At 45.5% G+C, this 23,441-nt stretch overlaps 1 protein-coding gene and 1 long non-coding RNA gene across 2 annotated transcripts in view; one reads left to right on the top strand and one right to left on the bottom strand.

Moving 5' to 3' along the window:
• Positions 1-23,441, bottom strand: part of LOC118381458 (protein diaphanous homolog 1) — a 51,774-nt gene that overhangs the window by 12,629 nt on the left and 15,704 nt on the right. Inside the window, exons 7-12 of the mRNA XM_052487006.1 lie at positions 21,889-22,128; positions 21,313-21,442; positions 21,053-21,177; positions 18,673-18,837; positions 12,462-12,594; positions 7,277-7,366 (exon numbers count right to left, since the gene is read on the bottom strand). Of these exons, the coding sequence (XP_052342966.1) occupies positions 7,277-7,366; positions 12,462-12,594; positions 18,673-18,837; positions 21,053-21,177; positions 21,313-21,442; positions 21,889-22,128 (883 nt within the window). The remainder of the gene's footprint in view (positions 1-7,276; positions 7,367-12,461; positions 12,595-18,672; positions 18,838-21,052; positions 21,178-21,312; positions 21,443-21,888; positions 22,129-23,441) is intronic.
• On the top strand, positions 17,218-18,121 carry LOC127913982 (uncharacterized). Its single transcript, XR_008087499.1, has 3 exons — positions 17,218-17,464; positions 17,694-17,997; positions 18,036-18,121. It is a non-coding gene; the product is annotated as an uncharacterized LOC127913982 (long non-coding RNA).

The raw sequence follows: 23,441 nt of genomic DNA, 5'->3' as shown, positions 1-23,441 counted from the left end.
ATCTTAAACATTCAGAATGAGTGTCTAATCTTAGACTGTGTGAGACTATATAAAGTGTGTTACTATGTGTTGAAGTGTGGGTGTATGTGTGTGTATATATTTGTATCAGTATTGGTATTTGAGCATATGTCTGCTGGCATGCAGTGTGTGTGTGTGTGTGTGTTGGCCTTGCTTAAAAAGAGCAGTGTAGACAGAGTGAGGGCAGCTGCTGCCCCTCTCCCCTAGAGACAACCAGGCAGACAGAGCTGCTGAGTCACAGGTCAGGGGTTAGAGGTCAGTCTCCCCAGTCTGTCTCCTCTCAGCCTTGTGGCTCTCGTTGGAAACAGACAGTTCTGACACCACTCAGCATGAGGCTGGAGCTCTGTGTGTGTGGAATGTAACAGTGTGGAAGGTCCTGACACCACTCAGCATGAGGCTGGAGCTCTGTGTGTGTGGAATCTAACAGTATGGAAGGTCCTGACACCACTCAGCATGAGGCTGGAGCTCTGTGTGTGGAATCTAACAGTATGGAAGGTCCTGACACCACTCAGCATGAGGCTGGAGCTCTGTGTGTGTGGAATCTAACAGTATGGAAGGTCCTGACACCACTCAGCATGAGGCTGGAGCTCTGTGTGTGCGGAATCTAACAGTATGGAAGAACAGAGGGATGTGAGAGAGAAACCGCCGCCATAATAACAACACAGTCAAATATAAAGTATGGGGGGGGTTGCTCGTCAGAATGTCAGCCATCTTAAATGTCTGTATTAGAAACAGGATGTGTCTCCCTCTCCTTCTTGTCCAGCCCACTATAAGACGACCTCTGAGTCATTGAACACACACACCCACACGCACACTATCGCGTCCAAACTAATGAGACCAGGGGAGAACCACGTGCTTGACTGGAAAATTAGACATAAACAAAGCTCTGATTGGCCTGAATAAACCATAGCTAACCAAAACATTACACATGGAAAACAAGAACAATGGAAGCATGGGGGGGGGGGATAGAGACAGAGAGAGAGCGAGAGAGCGAGAGAGCGAGAGAGAGAGAGAGAGAGAGAGAGAGAGCGAGAGAGAGAGAGAGACAGAGAGACAGAGAGACAGAGAGAGAGAGAGCCAGCGAGAGACAGAGAGAGAGAGAGAGCGAGAGAGACGCAGAGCGAGAGAGAGACAGAGCGAGAGAGAGACAGAGCGAGAGAGAGAGAGCGAGAGAGAGACAGAGCGAGAGAGAGAAAGAGCGAGAGAGAGACAGAGCGAGAGAGACAGAGCGAGAGAGAGGAAGAGCGAGAGAGACAGAGCGAGAGAGAGACAGAGCGAGAGAGAGGAAGAGCGAGAGAGAGGCAGAGCGAGAGAGAGACAGAGCGAGAGAGAGACAGAGCGAGACAGAGCGAGAGAGAGACAGAGCGAGAGAGAGACAGAGCGAGAGAGAGACAGAGCGAGAGAGAGACAGAGCGAGAGAGAGACAGAGCGAGAGAGAGACAGAGCAAGAGAGAGAGAGCGAGAGAGACGCAGGGTGAGAGAGAGGCAGAGCGAGAGAGAGGCAGAGAGATTAGGCTGGCATTCCAAGTCATCCCAAAGGTTTTCAATGGGGTTGAGGTCAGGGCTCTGTGCAGGCCAGTCAAGTTCTCGACAAAGCATTTCTGTATGGACCTCAATACTCCAAACTGTTGCCACAAAGTAGGAAGCACAGAGTTGTCTAGAATGTAATTGTATACTGAAGCATTAGGATACCCCTTCACTGTAACTAAGGAGCCTGAACCATGAAAAACAGCCCCAAACCATTATTTATCATCCACCAAACTTTACAGCTAGCACTATGCATTCTGGCAGGCAGCATTCTCCTGGCATCGGCCAAACCCAGATTCGTCCGTCGGGCTGCCAGATGGTGAAGCGCGACTCATCACTCCAGAGAACGCGTTTCTACAGCTCCAGAGTCCAATGGCGGCGAGCTTTACACCACTCCAAACAGTTAGAATTACACATGGTGATCTTAGGCTTGTGTGCGGCTGCTCGGCCATGGAAACCTATTTCATGAATCTCCCAACGAACAGTTCTTGTGCTGACGTTGCCTCCAGAGGTAGTTTGGAACTCAGCAGCGAGTGTTGCAACCGGGGACAAACGATGCTCATACTTCTGGCCAAGTAGCGCATGTATTACAACCACAGTATTACATACACACCAGAGTTGGAGGACCCCAGAAGACCTCTCCACAGACCACTGAGCCCAACAACCTCCACACTCATAACACACAAAAATCACACAGACCTGCCTGAGAGAGGGACACAGAAGGGAGAGAGAGACAGAAGGGAGAGAGAGGCAGAAGGGAGAGAGAGACAGAAGGGACAGTGGGAGAGAGAGATAGGGAAGAGAGAGACAGACAGAGGGAGAGAGAACACAGTCTCTTTTGCATATAGATATTCTAAAATGTAATATCCACTCCAATACACCAGTATCCCATTAAGAAGGGTGGGGTTACACACTCCCCCTCCCTCTCTTCTCTCCTTCCTGCTCTGTTACATGTTAATAAACATCACACTCCCTCTCTTCTCTGCTTCCTGCTCTGTTACATGTTAATAAACATCCCTCTCTTCTCTGCTTCCTGCTCTGTTACATGTTAATAAACATCCCTCTCTTCTCTCCTTCCTGCTCTGTTACATGTTAATAAACATCACACTCCCTCTCTTCTCTGCTTCCTGCTCTGTTACATGTTAATAAACATCACACTCCCTCTCTTCTCTGCTTCCTGCTCTGTTACATGTTAATAAACATCCCTCTCTTCTCTGCTTCCTGCTCTGTTACATGTTAATAAACATCCCTCTCTTCTCTCCTTCCTGCTCTGTTACATGTTAATAAACATCCCTCTCTTCTCTCCTTCCTGCTCTGTTACATGTTAATAAACATCCCTCTCTTCTCTCCTTCCTGCTCTGTTACATGTTAATAAACATCCCTCTCTTCTCTCCTTCCTGCTCTGTTACATATTAATAAACATCCCTCTCTTCTCTCCTTCCTGCTCTGTTACATGTTAATAAACATCCCTCTCTTCTCTCCTTCCTGCTCTGCTACATGTTAATAAACATCCCTCTCTTCTCTCCTTCCTGCTCTGTTACATGTTAATAAACATCCCTCTCTTCTCTCCTTCCTGCTCTGTTACATGTTAATAAACATCCCTCTCTTATTTTCTTCCTGCTCTGTTACGTGTTAATAAACATCACACTCCCTCTATTCTCTCCTTCTTGCTCTTGCTCCTACAATGTGATTTTCTGGATTTTTTCCTCATTTTGTCTGTCATAGTTGAAGTGTACCTATGATGAAAATTACAGGCCTCATCTTTTTAAGTGGGAGAACTTGCACAATTGATGGCTGACTAAATACTCACTCCCCCCATACACCACCAGACACACCCCACCAGACACACCGTACATACCCCACCAGACACACCGTACAAACCCCACCAGACACACCGTACAAACCCCACCAGACACACCGTACATACCCCATCAGACACACAGTACATACCCCACCAGACACACAGTACATACCCCACCAGACACACAGTACATACCCCACCAGACACACAGTACATACCTCACCAGACTCACAGTACATACCTCACCAGACTCACAGTACATACCTTACCAGACTCACAGTACATACCCCACCAGACACAGTACATACCCCACCAGACACACCCCACCAGACATACCCCACCAGACATACCCCACATACCCCACCAGATACAGTATATACCCACCAGACACACAGTACATGCCCCACACACCCCACCAGACACACCCCATCAGACACACTGGACATACCCCACCAGACATACAGTACAAACCCCACCAGACACAGTACAAACCCCACCAGACACACAGTACATACTCCACCAGACACACCGGACATACCCCACCAGACACACTACATACCCCACCAGACATACCCCACCAGACACACAGTACATACCCCACCAGACACACTACATACCCCACCAGACACACAGTACATACCCCACCAGACACACAGTACATACCCCACCAGACACAGTACATACCCCACCAGACACACCCCACCAGACATACCCCACCAGACATACCCCACATACCCCACCAGATACAGTATATACCCACCAGACACACAGTACATAATAATATATAATATAATAATAATAATATATGCCATTTAGCAGACGCTTTTAACCAAAGCGACTTACAGTCATGTGTGCATACATTCTACGTATGGGTGGTCCCGGGAATCGAACCCACTACCCTGGCGTTACAAGCGCCATGCTCTACCAACTGAGCTACATGCCCCACACACCCCACCAGACACACCCCACCAGACACACCGGACATACCCCACCAGACATACAGTACAAACCCCACCAGACACAGTACAAACCCCACCAGACACACAGTACATACTCCACCAGACACACCGGACATACCCCACCAGACACACTACATACCCCACCAGACATACCCCACCAGACATACAGTACATACCCCACCAGACACACTACATACCCCACCAGACACACAGTACATACCCCACCAGACATACCCCACCAGACAAACAGTACATACCCCACCAGACACACAGTACATACCCCACCAGACACACAGTACATACTTCACCAGACACACAGTACATACCTCACCAGACTCACAGTACATACCCCACCAGACTCACAATACATACCCCACCAGACTCACAGTACATACCCCACCAAACATACCCCATCAGACACACTGTACATACCCCACCAGACACCCACTAGGGCATACCCTATCACTGTACCCCCAAAAACTGATTTAACACGTTGCTCAGTTGTGTATAGAGCCATGTCATCATGGAGTGCTCTGCCACAAGAGGTTGCTATTGCAACAAGCAAGTTTAACTTAAAAAAAAATATTGTATCACTGCGCCTCTCCTCTCTCTAAAGATCTACTTTAACTGTATATAAGAATATGAACATAGTGTGTAAATAGTATTTTTGTTGCCTCCTGGTGTTTTCCTATATATAACTCTTATTTTATTCATAGTGTTTATTTAGAATGTAATGTAATATCTTATGTTGTTCGTCTAAGTGTTTGGTACTTTGTCATGTATTTGTACGTTTTATGTGGACCCCATGAAGAGTAGCGGCTGCATGTGCAGCAGCTAATGAGGATCCTCATGAAGTAAACCCACCAGTGTTTCGGTAAAAAGCTGAGGAATGGGCCTGGAGAAATGTAACCACTCTCAAAGTGCTATGGATGCAAGGACTGACCATCCATGATATCAAAATGATTGTTGTAACCATGTTTTGAGGTTATACAATGTGTGTACATTTACATTGTTTACAAACATTGGAGTAAAACAAGCTCATATTTGGGGTTCTGATGGGGTACGACAGTTGAAACAAGCTCATATTTGGGGTTCTGATGGGGTACGGCAGTTGATATAAAATCATATTTGGGGTTCTGATGGGGTACGACAGTTGATATAAAATCATATTTGGGGTTCTGATGGGGTACGACAGTTGAAACAAGCTCATATTTGGGGTTCCGATGGGGTACGACAGTTGATATAAGCTCATATTTGGGGTTCTGATGGGGTACGACAGTTGATATAAAATCATATTTGGGGTTCTGATGGGGTACGACAGTTGATATAAAGTCATATTTGGGGTTCTGATGGGGTACGACAGTTGATATAAAGTCATATTTGGGGTTCTGATGGGGTACGACAGTTGATATAAAGTCATATTTGGGGTTCTGATGGGGTACGACAGTTGATATAAAGTCATATTTGGGGTTCTGATGGGGTACGACAGTTGATATAAGCTCATATTTGGGGTTCTGATGGGGTACGACAGTTGATATAAAGTCATATTTGGGGTTCTGATGGGGTACGACAGTTGATATAAGCTCATATTTGGGGTTCTGATGGGGTACGACAGTTGATATAAAGTCATATTTGGGGTTCTGATGGGGTACGACAGTTGATATAAAGTCATATTTGGGGTTCTGATGGGGTACGACAGTTGATATAAAGTCATATTTGGGGTTCTGATGGGGTACGACAGTTGATATAAGCTCATATTTGGGGTTCTGATGGGGTACGACAGTTGATATAAAGTCATATTTGGGGTTCTGATGGGGTACGACAGTTGATATAAGCTCATATTTGGGGTTCTGATGGGGTACGACAGTTGATATAAGCTCATATTTGGGGTTCTGATGGGGTACGACAGTTGATATAAAATCATATTTGGGGTTCTGATGGGGTACGACAGTTGATATAAAGTCATATTTGGGGTTCTGATAGGGTACGACAGTTGATATAAGCTCATATTTGGGGTTCTGATGGGGTACGACAGTTGATATAAAGTCATATTTGGGGTTCTGATGGGGTACGACAGTTGATATAAAGTCATATTTGGGGGTTCTGATGGGGTACGACAGTTGATATAAAGTCATATGTGGGGTTCTGATGGGGTACGACAGTTGATATAAAGTCATATTTGGGGTTCTGATGGGGTACGACAGTTGATATAAGCTCATATTTGGGGTTCTGATGGGGTACGACAGTTGATATAAAGTCATATTTGGGGTTCTGATGGGGTACGACAGTTGATATAAAGTCATATTTGGGGTTCTGATGGGGTACGACAGTTGATATAAGCTCATATTTGGGGTTCTGACGGGGTACGACAGTTGAAATGAGGTCATGGGGAATTTCTAAGTTATGTTCTTGATCACTAGGTTTACATAAATCATTTATACGTAAACTAAGGATTCTAGCTTTAAGTGTGTGTGTGTGTGTTTGTGTGTGTGTCTAGCACTAGCAGCTGAAGTGAGTAACTCAATAGGCCAGTAGGCCAGTGAAACAGCAGAGAGAGAGAATCTAACCAGATTATGTGGGTGGTGTATCGTCTGGCCTGAGAGAGAGAGGCTGGAGAACAGATCTGAGTGGAAATCAATACAGATCATTTAGACACGCTAAGTGTGAACAGCCCTGCTAGTGCTAGCCCCAGGCTAGTGGTTGTAGACTGGTCCAGGGTTAACATGGTTTAATGTTGAAGTCATTGTGAAGCCACATTTTACAGTGTATTTCTGCCACCCCCATCCCTCTCCTACTGCCCTGCCCTGGCTGGTTCCCTGGAGCAGAGCCCAAACTGGTGTCACGCCCCAGCCCTACAACAGATGGCAGACACACAGGAGAGCAAGCAGGGACTGAAAGAGTGTATCCGCCCAAGTGTGTGTAAGTGAGACAGAGAGACACAGAGACCGAGAGAGCAACAGTGTGTTGTTACCAGCTTGTCGTGGTCCTCTCTTCCTCCTGAAGGCAGCCCCAGACTGCAGCGCCTCCATCAGGTCGTCCATGATACCAGTCTCATCACCCTCTGGACACACATACAGATACACAATCAATATTACATACACAACCTTATAAACCAGAGACATCCTATTTAATTACTGGAGGGGCTATGTCATAAACCTTCAACGTTCCAGAATGGGGTGAACATGCAGCCACATTGGTCAGGGAGAAATCCAAACCAGTCTAATTGGAATGAATGGCAGTAGAGGATGAATCCTGATTTGACTTATGCGGGAAAATAAAAGGCGTGTCATGTATCAGAAATGGTGTAATAGAATTGTCAACCTAAAATATTGTCATATAATTATAAAAATAGTTAAAAGGTTTTTATTCTGTATAAATAGTCAAAAAATGTGTAAACAGACTACAGAAGTCTATATTTGTGTGCTATTATATGATACAATATAAGGACTTGCTACATTTACAACTTATCTAAGTCCTATCATCAACTGATTTCAGCCAGTGTACGGCTGCGATTAAACTCCATTGTTTCAATCGAATGTTGCCATTTTGGCATTTCATTTAAAAAAAAACCTCTAAAACGGTCTGGCTAGCTAACAAACATACACTCTTCCTTCCAATTCAATATCGTATCACAGCACTGGCGAACCCCCCGGGTTGACCAACTCCCTGACCTTTATCCCATTAGAAGACGGTTCCTGGTCATTCTAGTATTCTATGGTTATAACAACAGAGTCAACACAAAACACACATCCACATTTAGTCTCTCTCTCTCCTAATAGACAGAGGACAGATCAGTGGACACAGCACGCCCCCTGAGTTCTCTCTCACACACACACACACACACACACACACACACACACACACACACACACACACACACACACACACACACACACACACACACACACACACACACACACACACACACACGACATCACTAGTCACATGGACCCGGTGGCCCATTAGATACATTAACCTAGTTGGGCGCTGACCCAGTTTAGATACTGACTAGGCTGCAGGCTACATATATCTAGTAGTACACACACCGTCTACACGTCTATTACACTGAGGCTCAATAAACTGCGATGTTCACCAGGAATGTGTGTGTGGGGAGAATTCAGTGGTACTCAGGCAGATGGTTCTCATTATTATCACTGTGAACTGGCTGGGGTTAAAGGTTTAGTTCTTCCCCTCCCCCTCATCCTGTCGCCCTCCCCCAAACACACTAGTTTAATTGCACTGTAAACCTAGCGGCAGATGGCCCCTGGTTTCGCTTGTCACTTCAGAGAAAGTCTCGCGCACACACACACACACACACACATACACGAGAGAGAGAGTGCAGTCCCACAACACAGCTCACATACACACCCAAGTGGCCGCGGCACACAACTGCACAGGCAGAAAACAGTCATGCAGTCATGTTTTATTTCTACCCAAAGGAGACTACGTCTGGCACCCATCCACTACCCACTTCCACAAATCACATGCCTGTGTTAAACCTAAACACATCCAGGAAAAATGCACACACGCTCTGGAGGAAACTGCCTCTGGGTGGGTGTTAAACTGGGACCTGTTTTATAAAGCTTATTGACCAGGCTGCTATAATGACAGCATCTAGACAGAGACAGTAGAGGGCTAATGGACTGTCCAGCATCATGATACGGAGCCATACAGGCGTTGGGAATATGACTGTTTAATGAATAAGCCAGATTAAACAGGGGACACTACTGACCATGTCCTAGCATTTCTTAAAGGTTTCTACAACTGTTTTGCATTAAATCAATTTGAAGTGCTTGCTGATAGTTCATAAACAGACGTTTATTTAATTAACACAGCCATTAAAACAATCAATATGAGAGTGGGTATTGAGTGGTGGACTGTGGTCAAGGTCACTATGGAACACTCTACACTGCTCTGACACAAATGTCCGGGAGTTAAGGACATATGTTGTGTTGATAAGCTGTGTTAGTAATGTAACAGCATTACAGACAGCAGGAGATAAGCATGACAGAATAGACGCTGCTCTGAGGACCAACACCGTCTAATCCTCCTGAGACATCTGCTGTTCTACAATCTCTTTTACACCCCACCCCCTCTGTCTCCCTCTCACACAGCCTGTAATGTAGAGCCACAGTACCCCTAGTGGTGGCTACCCCCCCTCTAAATACACCCCATTTCATGCAGCACTGACACCTAGCTGCAGCCCTGGGGAACTATGCAGGCCTGGTGCTTGTGAGGAGTATGAACAGGTCTTAGATCAGACCACAGTACAGAACTGTGTGTAGGGTAAAGAGAGAAAATGAGAGAAGCAGGGTTAGGGTCAGTGAGAAGATGATTGTTAGAGAAAGCACTATATAAAGACAGCCCTTGTCTAATAATAACCAACCAGTTTATTGGATCTATTCACAAACACACATACTAGATGTGTGTATTGCTTAAATAATAACCCTGAGCCCAAACCTGTATGTACATGTACCCCCCCACACACCCACACAGTCAACTATCTAAGCCCTTTCATGGTCAACTATCTAAGCCCTTTCATGGTCAACTATCTAAGCCCTTTCATGGTCAACTATCTAAGCACTATCTCATGCATGAAAGACTCAACACACTCTCAAAGCTATGAATGGATGTATTGTGTGTGCATGTGTGTTTGCACATACCCAAACACAGAGCTTTCAATGCATATTGTATTTCCTTCATACATAGTCCACAGTGGTTGACTTGAAATTTAACTACCTTTTTCCTCACACTGCATGGACAAAGTGCTTAGATTGCAGGTAGATACAGTACATTATTGTCCATACGACCTTCTAAAACCCTTTGAAGCTGCAATATGTCACTTTTTGGGCGACCTGACCAAATTCACATAGAATTGTGAGTTATAGATCTGTCATTCTCATTGAAAGCAAGTCTAAGATCTGTTCTATGTATGCTATTTCTATACTTCCGGTGCAAAAGTTTGTTTTTTTCATATTTTACTTTGTTTTGGACACCAGCTTTGAACAGCTGAAAATATAATATTTTTGGTTCCTGAAAATATATTTCAGAGTTCAGATGGTACAATGATTCCCTACACTATACATTTGCTGAAATTACGGGGAATTATTAGAATTTTAGCAACCAAGAAATGGCATAGAGATTTCAGCATAGGATGGGAAAGGACTGAAAGAAAGAGAGGTAGAAGGAAAATAGAGGGAGGAAAGAACAGGCAGCTGGAAAACCTCATCAGGAGAAAGGGACACAATGTGGGTGAAAGAGATCAGGCAGGCAGGCAGGCAGGCAGGCAGGCAGGCAGGCAGACACACAGACAGACAGACAGACAGACAGACAGACAGACAGACAGACAGACAGACAGACAGACAGACAGACAGACAGACAGACAGACAGACAGACAGACAGACAGACACAGCACAGACACACAGCACTGACACACAGCACTGACACACAGCACTGACACAGCACTGACACACAGCACTGACACACAGCACTGACACACAGCACTGACACACAGCACTGACACACAGCACTGACACACAGCACTGTGGCAGAGAGGAAATGTGATGACTCGAACTGTGAAGTCCCAAGAGAGACAAACTGGAGCCAAAAAGAGGAGGAATGTTCAGAAAGTAGGTCAGAGAGAGGGAGAGGGTGTAGGAAACGAGCAAAAATTATTTGTGGTCTGTTTGTATGTGTTTCAGCATGAGGCTGTGTGAGACTGTGTAAGACAGGATAAGATGGTTGCTATCCCAGTCTTTTTTTATGAATCTAATCTGACTCAGAGAGAGAATGTGTTTGTGGATTTAAATTCACTATTTCTTGTTCTTCTCGGATATAAATCCCTTGTTCCAACAATGACTGAATGAGTGGATGATACAGGCAGACTACTGCCTCCTCCATATCTTTATCTTGTCTCTCTCCTTCACTCGCTCTTTTCCCAGAACTGCTGTGGATCACTGGACACACACACACACACACACACACACACACACACACACACACACACACACACACACACACACACACACACACACACACACACACACACACACACACACACACAGATCTAGTAGTACAGTGGGCTCCGACTGCCCCCAACTGGTATCAAGGAGAAGTTCAGTTCCCAAAACAGCCTTCATCCACACCCACACTCTGACCCACTCCTCTCCCACAGGCACTGTGACCCACTCCACTCCCACAGGCACTCTGACACACTCCTCTCCCACAGGCACTCTGACCCACTCCTCTCCCACAGGCACTCTGACCCACTCCTCTCCCACAGGCACTCTGACCCACTCCTCTCCCACAGGCACTCTGACCCACTCCTCTCCCACAGGCACTCTGACCCACTCCTCTCCCACAGGCACTCTGACCCACTCCTCTCCCACAGGCACTCTGACCCACTCCTCTCCCACAGGCACTCTGACCCACTCCTCTCCCACAGGAACTCTGACCCACTCCTCTCCCACAGGAACTCTGACCCACTCCTCTCCCACAGGCACTCTGACCCACTCCTCTCCCACAGGCACTCTGACCCACTCCTCTCCCACAGGAACTCTGACCCACTCCTCTCCCACAGGAACTCTGACCCACTCCTCTCCCACAGGAACTCTGACCCACTCCTCTCCCACAGGAACTCTGACCCACTCCTCTCCCACAGGCACTCTGACCCACTCCTCTCCCACAGGCACTCTGACCCACTCCTCTCCCACAGGCACTCTGACCCACTCCTCTCCCACAGGAACTCTGACCCACTCCTCTCCCACAGGAACTCTGACCCACTCCTCTCCCACAGGAACTCTGACCCACTCCTCTCCCACAGGCACTCTGACCCACTCCTCTCCCACAGGCACTCTGACCCACTCCTCTCCCACAGGCACTCTGACCCACTCCTCTCCCACAGGAACTCTGACCCACTCCTCTCCCACAGGAACTCTGACCCACTCCTCTCCCACAGGAACTCTGACCCACTCCTCTCCCACAGGAACTCTGACCCACTCCTCTCCCACAGGAACTCTGACCCACTCCTCTCCCACAGGAACTCTGACCCACTCCTCTCCCACAGGAACTCTGACCCACTCCTCTCCCACAGGAACTCTGACCCACTCCTCTCCCACAGGAACTCTGACCCACTCCTCTCCCACAGGCACTCTGACCTGCGTTGAGGTCCAGTTGTTGGCTTCTCTTCTGTTTCTCCTCCTTCTCTCTGTCAGCCTTCTCCTTGGCCAGCTTGGCTCTCCTGATCTTCTCCTCTGACTCCCTCCTCTTCGCATTCTCCTTCACCGCTTGCTGAGGGGACATGGACAGAGACATGTGTGTGTATGAGGGTGCATGTGTGTGTGTGAGTGGATTTGTGTGTACAAGAACGTGTGTGTGTGTGTGTGTGTGACTGAGAAACAATAGTTGGCCCTCTGCCAAGATAAACAGCAAAACAAGAGCCAGCAAAACAAGATAACCAGCATCTGTAATAACACTACCTGGTACTGATACCAACTGATACTACCTGGTAATAACACTACCTCATACTAATAATAACTGATACTACCTGGTAATAACACTACCTGATACTACCTGGTAATAACACTACCTGATACTACCTGGTCCTAATACTAACCGATACTACCTGGAAATAACACTAAATGATACTACCTGGTAATAACACTACCTAATACTACCTGGAAATAACACTACCTGATACTACCTGGTAATGACACTACCTGATACTACCTGGTAATAACACTAAATGATACTACCTGGTAATAACACTAAATGATACTACCTGGAAATAACACTAAATGATACTACCTGGAAATAACACTAAATGATACTACCTGGTAATAACACTAAATGATACTACCTGGTAATAACACTAAATGATACTACCTGGTAATAACACTAAATGATACTACCTGGTAATAACACTACCTGATACTACCTGGTAATAACACTACCTGATACTACCTGGTAATAACACTACCTGATACTACCTGGTAATAACACTACCTGATACTACATGGTAATAACACTACCTGATACTACCTGGTAATAACACTACCTGTTACTACATGTTACTAACACTACCTGATAATAATACTAACTGATAGTACCTGGTAATAACACTACCTGATACCACCTGGTAGTAACACTACCTGATACCACCTGGTAGTAACACTACCTGATACTACCTGGTACTAACACTACCTGGTACTAACACTACCTGGTACTAACACTACCTGATACTACCTGGTACTAACACTACCTGATACTACCTGTTACTAACACTACCTGATACTACCTGTTACTAACACTACCTGATACTACCTGTTACTAACACTACCTGATACTACCTGTTACTAACACTACCTGTTAGTACATGTTACTAACACTACCTGATACTACCTGGTACTAACACTACCTGTTACTACATGTTACTAACACTACCTGATACTACCTGTTACAAACACAACCTGATACTACCTGGTACTAACACTACCTGGTAATAACACTAAATGATACTACCTGGTAATAACACTACCTGATACTACCTGGTAATAACACTACCTGATACTACCTGGTAATAACACTAAATTATACTACCTGATACTACCTGGAAATAACACGACCTGATACTAATACTAACTGATACTACCTGGTAATAACACTACCTGATACTACCTGGTAATACTACCTGATACTAATACTAACTGATACACTTTGTAATAACAATACCCGATACTACCTGGTAATAACACTAAATGATACTACCTGGTAATACCACTAAATTATACCTGGTAATAACACTACCTGATACTAACACTACCTGATACTACCTGGTAATAACACTACCTGGTACTACCTGGTAATAACACTAAATTATACCTGGTACTAACACTACCTGATACTACCTGGTACTAACACTACCTGATACCACCTGGTAGTAACACTACCTGATACTACCTGGTACTAACACTACCTGATACTACCTGGTACTAACACTACCTGGTACTAACACTACCTGATACTAACACTACCTGATACTACCTGGTACTAACACTACCTGATACTATCTGGTACTAACACTACCTGATACTACCTGGTACTAACACTACCTGATACTACCTGGTACTAACACTACCTGGTACTAACACTACCTGATACTACCTGGTACTAACACTACCTGGTACTAACACTACCTGATACTACCTGGTACTAACACTACCTGAGACTACCTGGTACTAACACTACCTAATACTACCTGGTACTAACACTACCTGATACTACCTGGTACTAACACTACCTGGTACTAACACTACCTGATACTACCTGGTACTAACACTACCTGAGACTACCTGGTACTAACACTACCTGATACTACCTGGTACTCTGGTACTAACACTACCTGATACTACCTGTTACTAACACTACCTGATACTACCTGTTACTAACACTACCTGATAATAATACTAACTGATAGTACCTGGTAATAACACTACCTGATACCACCTGGTAGTAACACTACCTGATACCACCTGGTAGTAACACTACCTGATACTACCTGTTACTAACACTACCTGATACTACCTGTTACTAACACTACCTGATACTACCTGTTACTAACACTACCTGATACTACCTGGTACTAACACTACCTGATACTACCTGTTACTAACACTACCTGATAATAATACTAACTGATAGTACCTGGTAATAACACTACCTGATACCACCTGGTAGTAACACTACCTGATACCACCTGGTAGTAACACTACCTGATACTACCTGTTACTAACACTACCTGATACTACCTGGTACTAACACTACCTGATACTACCTGGTACTAACACTACCTGGTACTAACACTACCTGATACTACCTGGTACTAACACTACCTGATACTACCTGGTACTAACACTACCTGATACTACCTGGTACTAACACTACCTGATACTACCTGGTACTAACACTACCTGATACTACCTGGTACTAACACTACCTGAGACTACCTGGTACTAACACTACCTGATACTACCTGGTACTAACACTACCTGATACTACCTGGTACTAACACTACCTGGTACTAACACTACCTGATACTACCTGGTACTAACACTACCTGATACTACCTGGTACTAACACTACCTGAGACTACCTGGTACTAACACTACCTGATACTACCTGGTACTAACACTACCTGGTACTACCTGGTACTAACACTACCTGATACCACCTGGTACTAACACTACCTGATACCACCTGGTACTAACACTACCTGATACTACCTGGTACTAACACTACCTGATACTACCTGGTACTAACACTACCTGGTACTAACACTAAATGATACTACCTGGTAATAACACTACATTATACTACCTGGTAATAACACTACCTGATACTAATACTAACTGATACTACCTGGTAATAACACTACCTGATACTAATACTAACTAATCATCCTGGTACTAAAACTAACTGATACTACCTGTTACTAACACTACCTGTTACTAACACTACCTGATACTACCTGGTACTAACACTACCTGATACTACCTGGTACTAACACTACCTGATAATAATACTAACTGATAGTACCTGGTAATAACACTACCTGATACGAATATTAACTGGTCATAACACTACCTGATACTACCTGGTAATAACACTACCGATACTAATACTAACTGATACTACCTGGTAATAACACTACCTGATACTAATACTAACTGATACTACCTGGTAATAACACTACCTGATACTAATACTAACTAATCATCCTGGTACTAAAACTAACTGATACTAACTGATAGTACCTGGTAACAACACTACCTGATACTGATACTACCTGGAAATAACACTACCTGATACTAACTGATACTACCTGGTAATAACACTACCTGGTAATAATACTACCTGGTAATAACACTACCTGGTACTAATACTAACTGATACTACCTGGTAATAACACTACCTGGTAATAATACTACCTGATACTACCTGGTAATAACACTACCTGGTAATAATACTACATGGTACTACCTGGTAATAACACTACCTGGTACTAATACTAACTGATACTACCTGGTAATAACACTACCTGATACGAATACTAACTAATACTACCTGCTACGAACTGAACTACCTGGTAGTTCAGTCAACGGCTCAGACACGAGACGTATGTGGCAGAGTCTAAAGTCAATCATGGATTACAAAAAGAAAACCAGCCCCGTCGCGGACCAACTATACAACAACTTTGCTCGCTTTGAGGACAATACTGACATGGCCCGCTACTAAAACCTGCGGGCTCTCCTTCACCGCAGCCAATGTGAGTAAAACATTTAAACGTGTTAACCCTCGCAGGGCTGCCGGCCCAGATGGCATCCTTAGCCACATCCTCAGATCATGCACAGACCAGCTGGCTGGTACTACCTGATACTAACTGGTACTAACTGATAACACCTGGTATTACCTGATACTGAATGATATACCTGGTACTAACACTAACTGATACAACAAACTGCCTGATAGTGTTAGTATCAGGTAGTACCAGTTAGTATTAGTATCAGGTAGTACCAGGTACTAACTGGTACAACCTGATACTAATACTAACTGATACTACATGAACAACGTTGTACTCCCTGGCACTAATACTACCTGACACATAGACCTTACAGCATTTCACTGTCAGGTCTACCTGTTGTATTCAGCATTTCACTGTAAGGTCTACTACACCTGTTGTATTCAGCATTTCACTGTAAGGTCTATTACACCTGTTGTATTCAGCATTTCACTGTAAGGTCTACCTGTTGTATTCAGCATTTCACTGTAAGGTCTACCTGTTGTATTCAGCATTTCACTGTAAGGTCTATTACACCTGTTGTATTCAGCATTTCACGTTAAGGTCTACCTGTTGTATTCAGCATTTCACTGTAAGGTCTATTACACCTGTTGTATTCAGCATTTCACTGTAAGGTCTACTACACCTGTTGTATTCAGCATTTCACTGTAAGGTCTATTACACCTGTTGTATTCAGCATTTCACTGTAAGGTCTATTACACCTGTTGTATTCAGCATTTCACTGTAAGGTCTACTACACCTGTTGTATTCAGCATTTCACTGTAAGGTCTATTACACCTGTTGTATTCAGCATTTCACTGTAAGGTCTACTACACCTGTTGTATTCAGCATTTCACTGTAAGGTCTATTACACCTGTTGTATTCAGTATTTCACTGTAAGGTCTAATACACCTGTTGTATTCAGTATTTCACTGTAAGGTCTATTACACCTGTTGTATTCAGTATTTCACTGTAAGGTCTAATACACCTGTTGTATTCAGCATTTCACTGTAAGGTCTATTACACCTGTTGTATTCAAGCATTTCACTGTCAGGTCTATTACACCTGTTGTATTCAGCATTTCACTGTAAGGTCTATTACACCTGTTGTATTCAGCATTTCACTGTAAGGTCTATTACACCTGTTGTATTCAGCATTTCACTGTAAGGTCTATTACACCTGTTGTATTCAGCATTTCACTGTAAGGTCTATTACACCTGTTGTATTCAGCATTTCACTGTAAGGTCTATTACACCTGTTGTATTCAGCATTTCACTGTAAGGTCTATTACACCTGTTGTATTCAGCATTTCACTGTAAGGTCTATTACACCTGTTGTATTCAGCATTTCACTGTAAGGTCTACTACACCTGTTGTATTCAGCATTTCACTGTAAGGTCTATTACACCTGTTGTATTCAGCATTTCACTGTAAGGTCTATTACACCTGTTGTATTCAGCATTTCACTGTAAGGTCTACCTGTTGTATTCAGTATTTCACTGTAAGGTCTACCTGTTGTATTCAGCATTTCACTGTAAGGTCTACCTGTTGTATTCAGCATTTCACTGTAAGGTCTACCTGTTGTATTCAGCATTTCACTGTAAGGTCTACCTGTTGTATTCGGCGCATGTGACAAATAACATTTGATTTACCTGGTACGAATACTACCTAATACTATATGAACTACCTGGTACTACCTGATACTAACTGATATAAAATTATATACCTGGTACTACCTGATACTAACTGATAAAAACTGAATTACCTGGAACAAACTGATACAAAATTATTTACTGGAACTACCTGATACTTATACTAACAGATACTAAAAGACAATAACAGAACTACCTGGCATTACCTAGTACTACATGGCACTAACTGATAAGGAATACCTGTAGACGGTACCTTCCCACTAACAGTCAATGTCATTTAGACAAACAGGTGAGGAGAACATGTGTTTATCATTAACTTGTGTGTAATGAGGTGGGAGCACATTCTGTTTTCTGCCTTCAGGTTGCCAATGCTCAAACTCACCTGGAACATGTTCTTGAAGTTGTTGAGGTCACCGAAGAACTCTTCGACAGAAATCTTGCGAGGGTCGAACACAAAGTAGTTCCCCAGGTCGGAGTACTGCTTCTCCATGTTCTTATGCATCATGTCCAACTTCTCATGTTGCTCTTTAGCACTGGCCACAAAGCTGTGAGGTACAGTATTAAGGAGTACACAGCCTGGCAACACAGAGACACACACACCATCTCCAGCACACAGAGCTACACACACCACCCCCAGCACACAGAGCTACACACCACCCCCAGCACACAGAGCTACACTCACCACCCCCAGCACACTGAGCTACACTCACCACCCCCAGCACACAGAGCTACACACACCACCCCCAGCACACAGAGCTACACTCACCACCCCCAGCACACAGAGCTACACACACCACCCCCAGCACACAGAGCTACACACCATCTCCAGCACACAGAGCTACACACACCACCCCCAGCACACAGAGCTACACACCACCCCCAGCACACAGAGCAACACACCACCCCCAGCACACAGAGCTACACTCACCACCCCCAGCACACAGAGCTACACTCACCACCCCCAGCACACAGAGCTACACACACCACCCCCAGCACACAGAGCTACACACACCACCCCCAGCACACAGAGCTACACACACCACCCCCAGCACACAGAGCTACACTCACCACCCCCAGCACACAGAGCTACACACACCACCCCCAGCACACAGAGCTACACACACCACCCCCAGCACACAGAGCTACACTCACCACCCCCAGCACACAGAGCTACACACACCACCTCCAGCACACAGACACACACACACACCACCTCCAGCACAGAGACACACACACCACCTCTAGCACACAGAGACACACACACACCACCTCCAGCACACAGAGACACACACACACACAAACCACCTCCAGCACACAGAGACACACACACACACACCACCTCCAGCACAGAGACACACACACCACCCCCGCTACACTCACCACCCCCAGCACACAGAGCTACACACACCACCTCCAGCACACAGACACACACACACACACCACCTCCAGCACAGAGACACACACACCACCTCCAGCACACAGAGACACACACACACCACCTCCAGCACACAGAGACACACACACACCACCTCCAGCACACAGAGACACACACACACCACCTCCAGCACAGAGACACACACACCACCTCCAGCACAGAGACACACACACCACCTCCAGCACAGAGACACACACACCACCTCCAGCACAGAGACACACACACCACCTCCAGTACAGACACACCACCTCCACCACACAGACACACCACCTCCAGCACACACAGCTACACACACCACCACCAGCACACAGAGCTACACACACCACCACCACCAACACACAGAGCTATACACAGCACCAACACACAGAGCTACACACCACCAACAACACACAGAGCTATACACACCATAATCACAGAGCTACACACAGAGCTATACACACCACCAACACACAGAGCTATACACACCACCAACACACATAAGCATACACACTAATTCATAGACACTCAAACATTCAGCTTTCAGCATGGAAAGTCTTACAGGAAACGACAGAGAATATTTCCTGTCTCGATCGTAATTTGTAAGATGTGTGGAGATGCTTTGAAATGACACCTTACATAAAGTTTGATTGGACTGGAGGAGGTTAAAATGATCGAACTATGATCGAACCTTCGTGTTTGGCCCTGTCCGGGGGGTATCATCGGATGGGGCCACACTGTCTCAGCCTCCAGTATTTATGCTGCAGTAGTTTATGTGTCGGGTGGCTAGGGTCAGTTTGTTATATCTGGAGTACTTATCCTGTCTTATCCGGTGTCCTGTGTGAATTTAAGTATGCTCTCTTTAATTCTCTCTTTCTTTCTCTCTCAAAGGAGGACCTGAGACCTAGGACCATGCCTCAGGACTACCTGGCATGATGACTCCTTACTGTCCCCAGTCCACCTGGCCGTGCTGCTGCTCCAGTTTAAACTGTTCTGCCTGCGGCTATGGAATCCTGACCTGTTCACCGGACGTGCTGTGCTACCTGTCCCAGACCTATTATTTGACCATGCTGGTAATTTATGAACATTTGAACATCTTGGCCATGTTCTGTTATAATCTCCACCCGGCACAGCCAGAAGAGGACTGGCCACCCCTCATAGCCTGGTTCCTCTCTAGGTTTCTTCCGAGGTTTTGGCCTTTCTACAGAGTTTTTTCCTAGCCGCCGTGCTTCTACACCTGCATTGCTTGCTGTTTGGGGTTTTAGGCTGGGTTTCTGAACAGCACTTTGAGATATCAGCTGATGTAAGAAGAGCTATATAAATACATTTGATTTGCAGTAGTAAAGGATATAGTCATTTTCTCCACAAACATGTCCCTATCACTCTGTGGAGGAGGGAAGGTCTCCAGATCTTTGTCCAGAGTCTTCAACGCACAGCCCATCTGCACCAGGTTTTTCTGCAGGGTCTCAGCCGACACTGGGACAGGGGTTAGAGGGGGCAGGTCAGTGTGTCATGAATGGAAACAGGGATGAGGAGAGGACACAAGTGTGTGAGAGTACTGGTACTAGTGTTTAGTTCTGAGGGTAGGTGTTAGGTGGAGTCCATGGTTACCTCGGCTAGCCTTCTCTACGTGAACAAGTTCGTCAGGGAACGTCAGGACGTCGGGGTACTGCTCCTGACACACGTCAGCCAGGAAGTGCAGGAGAGTCTGCTTCAGGTCAGTTGTCTTGGTGTCCCGCAGCTGATTGGACAAAGGGCAGATTCTAAAGTACACCCCCTTTTAAAAACCTTTAACGCAGCGTTGGCTTATTAAATACATGTTTACCCTGTTACACACACTGCCTGTAGATATGCGTGTGCGTCTCTTTGTGCGTGGTTATGTCCATGCAGGGCTCTACGCTGACCTTTTTTACAAGGCACACGTGTGCCTAAATTGACAAATTTAGGAGCACACAGAAATTTAGGAGCACAATGAACAATATTTGCAGTAACAAGCCGTTTTCTTTGTAGTAGTGGTGCAAGCATGACGGTCATGAATCTGGGCTCTGTGTGTATTCTCCATGGCTCTCAGGGGCTGCGGTACAGTGAAGTAATCACTGGTGCTCCTAAATTAAAATTCCAACTAATCTAGTTTTTCTAACAAGCGAGTAAAATAGTAGCACTGTAGAGCAATGAAGTGTCTCTCACCTTGCAGAGGTAGCTGATGCTGAATCCAAAGGCCTTGGCGTTGCGGGAACCAGCGTTCATGTAGTTGCCCACCAGCAGGATGATCTGCAGCAGCTGGGAGAAGGTGGTGCTCTTCTTCAGTTCCTCGCAGGCCGCCGTCACGGACACCACATCCGGCTTGATGTTGTTCAGCTGCTCTTCAAACTGCAGCCGGAACAAGATGGCCGTCAGCCGGGGCTTCAGACGCTTCACTGTCGACATCTGAGGGGGAGAGGGGGGAGGGTTGGAGAGAGGAGAGGGGAGGGTTGGAGAGGGGAGGGTTGGAGAGAGGAGGGTTGGAGAGGGGAGGGTTGGAGAGGGGAGGGTTGGAGAGGGGAGGGTTGGAGGGAGAGTTGGAGAGAGGAGAGGGGAGGGTTGGAGAGAGGAGGGTTGGAGAGGGGAGAGAGTTGGAGAGAGGAGGGTTGGAGAGAGGAGAGAGTTGGAGAGGGGAGAGGGGTGAGAAGAGAGAGTTGGAGAGGGGTGAGAAGAGAGAGTTGGAGAGGGGTGAGAAGAGAGAGTTGGAGAGGGGAGAGTTGGAGAGGGGAGAGTTGGAGAGGGGAGAGTTGGAGAGGGGTGAGAAGAGAGGGTTGGAGAGGGGAGAGAGGACCATGACACACACAAGCAGTGTGTTATAGATGGTTTGTGAAGCATCGTTTATGTGCTTATGACAGCTTTTTGCACTTATGAATGCTCTATAAAGCCTTTATACATGATGTTTCCTTTAAAGTGGGACGGGCAGGATCATATTGCTGGTAGTGTTTGAGTAGGCTCAGTAGGGTTGATTCAGGCCATGTCTAACACACTGTGGTTGATTCAGGCCATGTCTAACACTGTGGTTGTTTCAGGTCATGTCTAACACACTGTGGTTTATTCAGGCCATGTCTAACACACTGTGGTTTATTCAGGCCATGTCTAACACTGTGGTTGTTTCAGGCCATGTCTAACACACTGTGGTTGATTCAGGCCATGTCTAACACTGTGGTTGATTCAGGCCATGTCTAACACTGTGGTTTATTCAGGCCATGTCTAACACTGTGGTTTATTCAGGCCATGTCTAACACTGTGGTTTATCCAGGCCATGTCTAACACTGTGGTTTATCCAGGCCATGTCTAACACTGTGGTTTATTCAGGCCATGTCTATCACTGTGGTTTATTCAGGCCATGTCTAACACTGTGGTTTATTCAGGCCATGTCTATCACTGTGGTTTATTCAGGCCATGTCTAACACTGTGGTTTAACCTCTTGGTGTTAGGGGGAAGTATTTTCATTTTTGGCAAAAAAACATTCCCGTTTTAAACGGGATATTTTGTCAGGAAAAGATGCTAGAATGTGCATATAATTTACAGCTTTGGATAGAAAACACTCTAACGTTTCCAAAACTGGAAATATATTGTCTGTGAGTATAACAGAACTGATGTTGCAGGCGAAAGCCTGAGAAAAATCCAATCTGGAAATGCCCCAGGTTTTGAAAGCGCTGCTTTCCAATGACTCTCTATTCAGCTGTGAATGTACCATCAACGAGCTTACGCTTTCT

This window comes from Oncorhynchus keta, chromosome 30 (genome assembly GCF_023373465.1).
Source record: "Oncorhynchus keta strain PuntledgeMale-10-30-2019 chromosome 30, Oket_V2, whole genome shotgun sequence".
In the NCBI taxonomy this organism is placed as follows: domain Eukaryota; kingdom Metazoa; phylum Chordata; class Actinopteri; order Salmoniformes; family Salmonidae; genus Oncorhynchus; species Oncorhynchus keta.
This window is presented reverse-complemented; position numbering and strand designations above follow the sequence as displayed.